Genomic DNA, 11,413 nt, shown 5'->3' on the forward strand with positions numbered 1-11,413 from the left:
CCCGCGTCTCCTGCATCGGCAGGCGGACTCTCAAGCACTGCGCCACCAGGGAAGCCCCAAAACACTAGTTTTTGATCGCTAAATCATAGCGTTTCTCTCAGCAAATCCATGAGCAGTTTTTTGACAAACATCCTGGTTCCTGCAATGCATTTAGCCAGACATTAAGTAGATTCTGAAAGAGCAAACACTCCACAATACCCAGAAAGAAAAGAGGTACTGTCAACTTTTTAATCAAATAAAGAGATATATAACAGTAAACTTCTAATATCGTAAATACTCTATTAAATTGTAAATTAATGTTGACATAAAATTCAAAACTAAAAACAATCTGTTTCTTCAAACATAAGTAACGAGGCTTTCACTCTTACTAGATTTTCTCAGAAAAGCAGGAAAATAATACCTAACACCCAGGTCTACCACATTGACCCACTTGAACAAACTCTCTTATCCAATCAGTCCCACAATTCATTTTTTTATCTGCACAGTCATTTGCCTTGAGAATAATTAGACCATACATGTGTTACACCAAATACATTGTAGGCACCTAATGAATGCTAGTTGAATCTAAATCCCGAGGTTAAACTACAGTGTAAGTAACATCCACACACTCAGTCTTAAGCCCACGTGAGCACATCATTTGATTTTGTGGTTTAATGACCTTTTTGTTTAAGAAGCAAATTGTTCATATGGACAACACAGTCAGGAGAGATGAACTAAATCTACTGGGGTAAAACCACAGTGCAATATATCTGCATGCACCTCACATAAAATTAGAGGTTTATCTAAACGTCCAACACATCAATAGACCACTCCAGGGAAAAAGGAGTTGTAGATCTCAAGAAAAGAAAGAAATGGCAGGTGGCAGGCTTACATCAATGATTCATTTAATATGGCAAGGAAAAAGACTAGATTAGTCAAAACAAAACTGACGGATTTGAATACTGGCTCTGAAATTTAATTAATGTGTAATTTTGAGTCTCAGATTACCCAACAGTAAAAATGTGACTATTTGTAGGGTTACTGAGGCAGTTAAATGAGAAATCCATGGAAACAATTATCATAGTACCTGACACATGGCAGAAGCTCAATAAGTGCTAGTCTAATAAAGGTATTGAATCAGACACTTCCTTATCGACAAAAGAAAATCTAAATCTCAGATTTCAGTACAGACAGCAGAATTGGAAAGGTATTACCAAATTCTATTGTAGCAGCCCAATGACCAAAAACTAGAGTGTAAACGAATACAGTTGGCTCTATTCAAAAACCCTTTAGACTTCAATTTCTTCTTGAGGCATAGTTCCATCCCCATCCCAAAGTGCTGAAGAAAGAGGGCCAGGCTCATGAAGCCGCAGTGTGGGCATTACAGAGAAATCATCAGAAAGTCATAAATATCGAAGTGTGGACTGCTAGGTTATACTATCACAAAAATCGTAAGACAAGAAGACATCTTAGGCCGTTTAGTTTATCTACTAGCCTTCGGGCAGAAATATCCCTAAACCATGCACAAAAGAAAACTCAATCTTATTTGAAAATTGTTTTGGAGAAAAGATTCTCTAGCTTTTGTCAGCAAGTAGACCAACATATGCCCTCCCTGTCAGCCAGTACTTCTCTGTAACTAAAATTCCTCACGCTGCTGTTTCAGCCTCTTCTGTACCGAATAAAAATGGAGGAGAATGACTGATATCTCTTGTAATAGTCACTGTATATATCAAGAGCAATTGTCTGGCGCTGGCCTGCTAACCAGGTTCATTGGAATCCTTTAAATGTCAAATGTAGGGAACTGTATCAGAAAGTATTCAAATCTATCCAGTAAGGTGGACACATCTAAACAAATATTGCCTAAAATATCTGGCAAACTTTGTACACCCATGTTCTTAGCAGCATTACCCACAATAACTAAAGGGTGGAAGCAACCCAAGTGTCCACCGATGTTGGTATATACACACAACGGAATACCATTCAGCCATAGAAGAAAGAACATTCTGACACACGCTACACTGATGAACCCTGAGGACACTAGGCTAAGTGAAATAAGCCAGTCACCAAAGGACAAATACTGTATGATTCCACTCACATGGAAACCTAGATTCATCAAATTCATAGAAACACAAAGCAGGATGTTTGTTGCCATGGTCGGGGGGGACAGAGGGTAGCAGGAAGGGAATGGAGAGTTATTGTTTAACAGGTAGAGAGTTTCAGTTTTGCAAGATGAAAAAGTTCTGGAGATGAATGTGGTGATGTTAGCACAACCACTGAATGTATTAATTGCCACTGAAATGTATACTTGAAATGGTTAAAATGGTCAAGTTTATGTTTTATGTATATATATGCATATTTTACCACAATTTTTAAAAAGAAAAAAAAATTGGTAATATATATTCGCCATCAGGAGTTTGGTAGTTTCAGAAGTATCTGAACACGACACTGTTGGTACATGGGACAGAAAATGCTAGCTAAGCAGTATTTCCAGAGTTAGTCCCATAATTATTAACAGTTCTCTATGCCTCAACCTCAAATTCATCACAATAAACCTAGGGTGTTTTACTTAAGAGTTTTTCTCTTTTTAAAAAGATTTATGAGGGCTTCCCTGGCGGCGCAGTGGTTGAGAATCTGCCTGCCAATGCAGGGGACACGGGTTCGAGCCGTGGTCCGGGAGGATCCCACATGCTGCAGAGCAACTAGGCCCGTGAGCCACAACTACTGAGACTGCGCGTCTGGAGCCTGTGCTCCGCAATGAGAGGCCGCGACAGTGAGAGGCCCGCGCACTGCGATGAAGAGTGGCCCCCGCTCGCCGCAACTAGAGAAAGCCCTCGCACAGAAACGAAGACCCAACACAGCTAAAAATAAATAATAAATAAATAAATAAAGATTTATGAGTAGCTGTGTTTTAAGGTACTGAATCTTACGAGGGCATTCACAGTGTTCGACTATAAAGCAGATGGTTATTTCAAATGGTAACTTTGTTCCACAATAAACTGTTAGTTTGGGGAAAACAGTGGAGAACACTCTCACACCTTCTGCGGTGGTCTCCTCTCCAGCTAAGGGTGTACTGAAGCCATCCTCGTATTCCGCGGTCACGTTGACCAGGTACAGGGTCTCTGGCTTCAAGTTGCTGAGAACGACACTGGTGCTCGAGGCTGGCTCCACCACTGTCACCTCACCATCCCCATTAGCCTCCTTGTAGGTGATGCGGTATGAAAAAACATTTTCTCCAGAAGGAGACCAACTGGTTTTCAAACTGTAGGAAGTCACCTCAGAAAAACTAAGATCCTTTGGAGGCACATAAGCTGTTAAGGAAAAAAAAAAAAAAGGACATAGTTAAAATTTTTAAATCTATAAAGCAAAAATGGACCTAATGACTACACACTTTTTCAAATGGCTTACATTCATTTGGGAGAGTGGTCATTGAGACCAATGCACTGAGTAAACGTTGCACACGAGACCACTGAGAGAAAGCCTCTCACTCACAGCCCCACAAAGAGGTCCTGATCATTTGTCTTGACCATTCATAATACTAAGTTATGTGTTTAAATAACCAGTTAAAACTGAATTAGAGTTTTGAGCTTCCTAAGACAAAGCACTAAAGGAATGGTCCTGCTCACAATTGGAATACTTAAAACAGTAACAGACCTAAAATGAACCATCAGAATGTTCCCATTCATCCCGGGCAATCAGATATTAACCTTTGGTGGTAGACAGATATTTCAAAGTAATAATTTAAAATTTTTTCCTAACAAAAGAATCTTTATTAAACTAAATCATAGGAAGGCACAATGTTTAAGGCACACTCACTATCCTTAGGGGACATACAATCAACTTGGAGAGACAAGAGAGTGTAAAGTTATTAACAAAAGAAAGTAGTATATTTGAATGCCAAATGACTATAAGTGATAAGTGTTATAGCCCTAGAACAATTAAGAAGCTTGATGAAAGAGACGGGACTTTTAATCGAATGTTGAAAAACAGAATTTGGACAAATGAAGAAAAAAGGATAGGGAATTCCAGATGTGAGGAAGGATGCCCAAAAAATGGTCCAGGAAGGAGAATGCATAAGGAGGATTCAAAGATGCAGGACTATGTTCCAGTCACCTTTGATTCAAAGCAACTAGCTCAGCATCTAACACATGGAAGACACTCAATTCGTGGTTATTGAACTGGATGAGACAAATGGGTTTGATCAAGCTGGTTCCCGGCCCTGATTGAGGATCTAAGATCAAAAGCAGCTCATGACTCTTAGGATAAACAGCTTTTTCACCAATAAATACCTGGCCCACACCCAGGAGAAAGTCATATCTCAGAGCTAAATGAGCTAAGTTCAGTAGTTTTCAATAACATAGGAAAGTTACGTTTTCCTATAGATGAAAAGAATTGACAAAGCATATTATCCACAGTTTTAGAACCACAAATGCTTTGTTCATGAAGAGATAACTTTTACTTTACAAAGCCTACTGACCTTTTTTCTTTATAGCTGCCAATTCTTGCTCAATTCTAAGACAGATAGACTGTGTGAGTTCAAAAGATATCCTCTGAAAAGCATCAAAATCTTCCACTGTGAACACATGGGTCTCAGCAGGAGGAGAGGCAATGGCCTCTAATTCTGAGCGAACAGCATCCTTCACACCAACCGCAAAGATTTCAACATCTGAATTCCTTAGTTTTATAGCTGGGTCTCTGAAAGCATCGGAAGATTTTCCATCCGTGATAAGAATCATGACCTTTGGGACGTCGCTTCTTGAACCCTTGCTTGGCACAAATATTTTCTCTCTAACGTAAGTCATTGCTTTCCCAGTGTTGGTAGATCCTCCTCTGTAGGGGAAGGTGTTTATTGCTTCAATTATATCTTCAACTTTGGTGAATTTTTTCAATGTGAACTCAGTATGAGGATCCCGGCTGTACTGGACAAGGCTTATCTGTACCCTATTTGGTGAAATCTCAAAACTTTTTACGAGAACTTCCAAAAAGGCTCTAACTTTAACAAAGTTTGCAATCCCAATGCTATAGGAGCCATCAACCAAAAACACAATATCGGCTTTTATATCCACACCACGTGAGCATTCTGTAAAAGGAAAGAAAGTCCATTAAAGTTCAACAAATACAAATTAATCAATAAAATAGAGATACAGCTGTCCCTCTGCATCCTTGGGGGATTGGTTCCAGGACCTCCTTCCCCACACCAAACTCCAGGGAGGCTCAAGTCCATTCTATAAAATGGCACAGGGAAGTAAGCCCGCCAGATCCGCGGATTCCGCATCTGCAGATTCAACCAACGTCAGAGCACACAGTGGTTGAATCTGTGAATACAGAACCTCAGATATGGAAGGCCTACGGTATCCGGTTTTCTTAGTAAGCAGCCTTCTTTAAAAGAAAACTATTGCAAACATTTGTTTAAAAGTAAACCTGAACCAGCATACTATCAAATGGACCTTCAGGTATTCCAAACTCAGTGATACACCCATTAACTCACCCACTTGAATTTTCATTGGCTGAGTCTTCTCCATTATTGAAACCGGTTCACTGGATGTCAGTCCCTTCATGGCAGAAACGCTGATCTGGTATTCTGTGTCTGCTGAGAGGTCACGAACATTGAGTGTGGTCGTCTGAGGACCCACACTCAGAGCATGCTGTCGGCTTCCTGCGGTCATGGGTGTAAGGAGAACTTTATAGCCAGTCACTGGGCTAGGAGATGGATTCCAACTTAGCTTAACGTATTTTGATGAGACTTCCGTGGCAATCAAATTTGAAGGAGGTTCAACAACTACAAAATAATGAGCAGAAGAGTGATTAAAAACAGTGAGATGCAACCCTGTTAATGAGGTCTTCATGTTCGCACCTCAATTTTCCTTATTCGAACTAATCATGAATGCATCAGGAAAAGTTCCCCAATCCCAGTCCCCCACGTCCACCTGCACCCATCAAACCGAAAGAGACTCAGTGCTTGAATTTTAATCAGGGAGATGAGAAGTTTAGGGAAAAAGAAGTCCTTGGGGAAATTAATAATAGGACATCTGATGCCTAATTCATTCTCTGGGACCAAGATTTTCCATTCTGCTTTTGGTATTACACTCATTGCCTTTATTCAGGTACCAAAGGAGGCACTTGATGAATATTTGTTAAATCAATGACTTACTCAATGCTTTAGAAAGTTTTTCTCTTTTAATAGTAATATAAGCATAATAATATAATATTTAAGATACTTTATAATATGCCAAGAAAGATAAAGAATTCAGCAGTTCTTAAATGACAGGTTCTTATCATCTTAAGCAATTGTATTTCCACTTATTCAAGATGAGAAAAAAAGTTCAGCTATGTTCATAATGCCACCAAACAGGGGTGAAACAATGGTTTACAACATGCATATTGACAAGCAAATACTGCTCATCTAAAAACGTTCTATCCTCACTCAGTGTAGAACATAGTCGTGTATTGGGCGGGCCAAAAAGTTCGTTTGGGGGTTTTTCCGTTAAGATGTTCCGAACGAACTTTTCAGCCAATCCAATACTTAGCAGATAACAAAGTATTTTAAGCTATTTCAGACCAAATCTTCCAAGTTTTAGATTTGCCAGTGGAATCAGTTTCCCAGAAGATATAGTTCTGTTTTTATAAGTCAGGCTGCAACAGTGGATGATAAAGTATGTACAAGGTTACTCACTGTCCTCTCTAAAAGGCAATCAGATGTAGTCCATAAAAATGACGCCTAAAGAAGTGAGAAGCAGTGGGAGGAAAGCAATGGATGTGCCAGCTGGAAGTTTAGGCAAAGCTCTGGATTGATGCGGAGACAGCGCTGGAGAGCAGAAGTCTCAGGCGATCGCCAGCAGCAGAGAGAAGAGGCCCCCCAAAAGACTGTAACGCAGGGCTTCCCTGGTGGTGCAGTGGTTGAGAGTCCGCCTGCCGATGCAGGGGACACGGGTTCGCGCCCCGGTCCGGGAAGATCCCACATGCCGAGGAGCGGCTGGGCCCGTGAGCCATGGCGGCTGAGCCTGCGCGTCCGGAGCCTGTGCTCCGCAACGGGAGAGGTCACAACAGTGAGAGGCCCGCGTACCGCGAAAAAACAGCAACAACAACAACGACAAAAAAAGGCTGCAACGCAGCCCACACCCCTTCCAGGAAGAGTTCAAACGGGGGCATAACCAAACTTTGGCCTACCCTCGCGCACACACACCCTAGTGAAGGTGAAAAACGTGAATGCTTTAAAAGACTGAGTAAAGAGAGGTTGACCAGGGGAAAGATGGGCGGGGGTGGATTTTGTAATAAAGCAGAGCAAAAAATCAGACATTAGGCAGTAAAACAAAGAAAGAGATTCAGAGCCCATGAAATAATAATAACATTGCCAAAATACTTGAGGTTTGTAGATTACAGAGTTTATATGATTGAAGATGTAGCTCTTTAGAACTTATCTTTAATCAGTTGTGAATTCTTAGGCTAAGAGGCGAGCAATTATGGAAACCGTGACTTTTTAGTACTCCAAAGGATGCTTCTGAAATGTCTTTTCTCTCTCCCATGTACTTAAAAGCAATGACTGATAAAATGGAAGGATTTTCCAAATGTGGGAGGATCAAACTGACTGATCTTTGAAATATTCTTAAGAGCCCTGAAAACACTATGCAGAGCATGGTGATGGAATCTCTTACCTCCGCCATTTACTAGAAACAGAAGCTAAACTAAACGTCCCCCTGCCTGTGAAGCCGTAACTGCTCTCAAGTAATGGAAGAGGGGGACACGTGGGGACACCCAACAATTCACTCACCTTCCTCTCCACTGACCAGTTCTCCAAGCTGGTCATCCACACCTGAGCACACCTGGGAGATGATCTCATTCTGAATATCCACAATCGCATCGAAGTTGGCCACGTTGAAAACGTGATTTAGTGAAGGTGTGGAGGCGATTTGTTTGAGTTCTTTTGCATCTGCAGCTTTGATGCCTTAAAAAAAAAAAAAAAAAAAAAAAGGACAAGGATATGGGAAGGGAAATGTGGGAAGTAAAGACATTTTCAAGTCCTATTCAGTCATAAACTGGAATTGTTTTGCATCCTAATGAATGTGCAACTGCTGAAATGACAAAAGCATTTTCCCATTTCGCGTAACATGGCCAAAGAGGCAAAAGACTGGTTGGTAAAACAGAGTGGGCTCTCATGCCAACCATGCCATCATTTGTCCCTGCCATCTGTAAAGATAACACTTTTTACTTCCAGAGTCCTGAATGAGCTGGAACCCTCTGAATTCTTCAAGTGTTACATAAGAGAGGAAACATAAAAAACACTTAATGATAATAGAAGGAGGATCTTTATTAGAATCATTGGCCCAGCATTCTCTGAAAAGCAGAGTGTTGACAAAGAATGTGAATACCGCCTTACTTAATGCATATGCTAAAGGAGTTACGTGAGAGAAATAGATAAGCAGAACTTTTACTCAAAAATGATTTGGATTAACACTACACTATCAAATGCAGTAAAAACTGCTTTCCTTCCTTGAGAAAGAATCCTCCCTTCAGGAATCAACCCTTCATCTTCCTGGCCATTAAGTATTAAAGTAGTTCTAAAATGAAAATACTTAACCAAACTTGACCTACCCAAAGAGAACACTTCAACCCCAATACTTCGAAGCTCTCTTGCTGGAATTTCCACTTCGTCCTGGGATTTGCCATCTGTAATAATAATTGCCACTTTGGGAAAGCCAACTCTTGATCCAGCAGATTCCGTGAAAGTATTTTTAATTAAGTAATCAATGGCTTCCCCTGAAATGAAAAAGAAATATGTTCAGTTTCACGTGACACAATTTTACCAAAATCAAAAGCTATGGGATTAATTTCAAAATTATTTAACATATGATAATTTGGGCAATGCATCATTTCTTTCCCAAATAGATATTTCATTTATCTTAAACAATACCACAATTTGTAAAAACATACCTGTCATCGTGTTGCCACCTTTGTATGGGATTTTTTTAATTGCAGCAAGCAGCTCATCCCGTTGGTAGTACTGATTTAAGTTAAATTCCGTCCTGGTGTCAGAGCTGTACTGAACAACTCCAACCCTTGTCTTCTCTTCCCCAACGTCAAAAGCAGAGACAAGAGCAGCAATGAAGTCTAAAATGTACTTGAAATTATTTCTTCCCACACTCCATGAGCCATCCACAAGGAACACTAAATCAGTCCAGGCACTGACAGAGCATTCTGAAATACATGTGATATATTTTTGAAATGACACACTAATAAATCTATCTAGCATTAAGGAATACAAACTAACATGGCAAAAAGGTTGGCTCCTAAAATCATTTAGTTCATTAGAACTTTTCACACTGTTCTTCACCCACAACTGACATGCACAAAAGAATGTAAAACTTTACTGGCACACATAGAAGCATTTTCAGTACCTTCGTGAACATGCATTTCTGCAACTATATGTCTTTAAACTGTTGTATAAGACACTGTGCAAGACTAGATACATATGTGACCCATTCTCCAAGAGCCTGTGACCCAAGTACTGTTGCTATTGATTTGTCTATTTTTATAACTATATCCTCACTCTTTTCTCCAAGTAAAAACTATATAAAATATCTAGGAGACATACGAAAGAAATGTAAGCAAAGTGTTTTCATTCTTGGCATTCTGAGATCAATAAATACAAAACAATTGCTGTACCATTTAAGCAAATGCGGTAGGGTTGAAGAAAAGAGCAAATCTTTTTTAACATTCTCCTGCATTTTACAATGTAATTGTCTAAAGTTTGCAGCTGGTTAGTCTAGAGGGTTAATGGAGTCTTAACAGAAGTACCAACAAGCATAAATGTGATGCAAAATAGCCATAATATCTTGTCCCAATTATCAATGTATTTTAAATTGACAACTAAAACCTTCTTGTACTAAACAAAACGGGGGGCAAACATTTTCATTCAAAAGTAGAAATATATGTAGTACCCTTAAATCACTAAAAATGCAACAACTGGCCTTTATAACCAAACATATTTTTCCCTCTCTCTGTGGTCAGGTGGGGAGGGGGGAACAGGTTGGTTTTTATGAAAATCTGTATTCACAAGGCAAAGCTGAGTGAATTTTCTGAAGATATTTTTGTCCCTGCAGTCAGTTGGTAGATAATAAGAGAAGTATTTGGCTAGGAAGAGGAGGAAAGGTCCTGGGAAATTTGCAAGCCAATACAAGTTGCATGCCTAAATAATTTTTGCATACTATTTAATGGACCAATTTAAGCCTACTGAAAGTCAGTATTTAGAATAATGCTTTGATTTAGAATAGATATTGATGATTCAGGGAAAATATTTGCATTGTAACTGCATACTATAAACTTCGCATCAGATGATTAGACATCAAAAAGAATTATAAACAGTGACCTGGCGGGAAAGATTCAGGATAAAGGGAACTTCACCTTCACAATCTTTTTATTGTTATCCTGAGTCATAAATCCAATTTACAAGGTGGCAAAATTAGAAGTCCAAGAAACCCTTCAAGGCTCCATCCCAGCAAGTCACACAAAGCAGTGTGAGACCAAAAGGGGCTAGAAGCCACAAAACCAGACAATAAAATTGCTTTCATTTGATTACAAATGCATCAACTTATCAGAGACGTCTTACAGAGACTCTGGAAACGGTTACAACTGCACCAACTAAGCCCATGTAAACACCCTAGAAATAAGCATAACATATACAGAGACATAGAAATACATTTTCATGGCAATGGAATTGCTGAAAACACTGTGAGGGCATCTCCCTTGTGGTCCAGCCTTATAGCTCTCATGTATCCCTGAGCTACCCCCTATTTCTATAGTTTGTCTTTGAGAAAGGAGTTAAGTCCAGTGAGGAGCTTTGTTTTTCACCTACTGCCAAAATCCTGCAGGGGAACTTGGACACACACAAATTTAAAACACTCCCAGTAAAAAGAATATTTAGTACATAGAATGAATGGTTAGAAAGTCAGAACGTAGGTGTTAGAACCACTTAGTCATACATTACGATTACATTGCCTGTACTTCTTGTAGATAAAGCTTACAGAAATTAATATAGGAGTGAGATCAAACTGTGGACCTAGTTGGAACATCTCCTTTAGATTACATTTATAACTTCTGCAAAGCCAAGCACAAATATTAAGGGAAACGCTTACTTTGTATCTCTGTTTTTCCAGGTTTCTTCTCCCCTGGCTTTATCGGGCCACCTGTTTGAACTGAATCAAAACTTGATTATTACAAACAGAAATGAACCCATACAAACACTTCCTAAGAAGAAAATAAGTACGTTGTCTTTCAAATGTATGGCCCATTCCCAGCTGGTCAGAGAATACAGCCAAATAAGCATTCCCTTGCAAATAAATTATTTTTAGGGAGATTTTAGATATATTTCAAAATGGATATTAATATCGTTGTCTGGCAAAGCCTAATGTTTTTAACAGTTTTCATTCATAATATTCCTGCT

The 11,413-nt window shown here is 39.5% G+C and overlaps 1 protein-coding gene across 1 annotated transcript in view; it reads right to left on the reverse strand.

Moving 5' to 3' along the window:
* COL12A1 (collagen type XII alpha 1 chain) overlaps positions 1-11,413 on the reverse strand; it is a 118,780-nt gene that overhangs the window by 97,861 nt on the left and 9,506 nt on the right. Inside the window, exons 4-10 of the mRNA XM_007456595.1 lie at positions 11,106-11,165; positions 8,905-9,168; positions 8,566-8,730; positions 7,745-7,918; positions 5,465-5,755; positions 4,454-5,056; positions 3,015-3,287 (exon numbers count right to left, since the gene is read on the reverse strand). Coding sequence (XP_007456657.1) covers positions 3,015-3,287; positions 4,454-5,056; positions 5,465-5,755; positions 7,745-7,918; positions 8,566-8,730; positions 8,905-9,168; positions 11,106-11,165 — 1,830 coding nt within the window. The remainder of the gene's footprint in view (positions 1-3,014; positions 3,288-4,453; positions 5,057-5,464; positions 5,756-7,744; positions 7,919-8,565; positions 8,731-8,904; positions 9,169-11,105; positions 11,166-11,413) is intronic.

Source organism: Lipotes vexillifer, unplaced genomic scaffold (assembly GCF_000442215.2).
Source record: "Lipotes vexillifer unplaced genomic scaffold, Lipotes_vexillifer_v1.1 scaffold1226, whole genome shotgun sequence".
In the NCBI taxonomy this organism is placed as follows: Eukaryota; Metazoa; Chordata; class Mammalia; order Artiodactyla; family Lipotidae; genus Lipotes; species Lipotes vexillifer.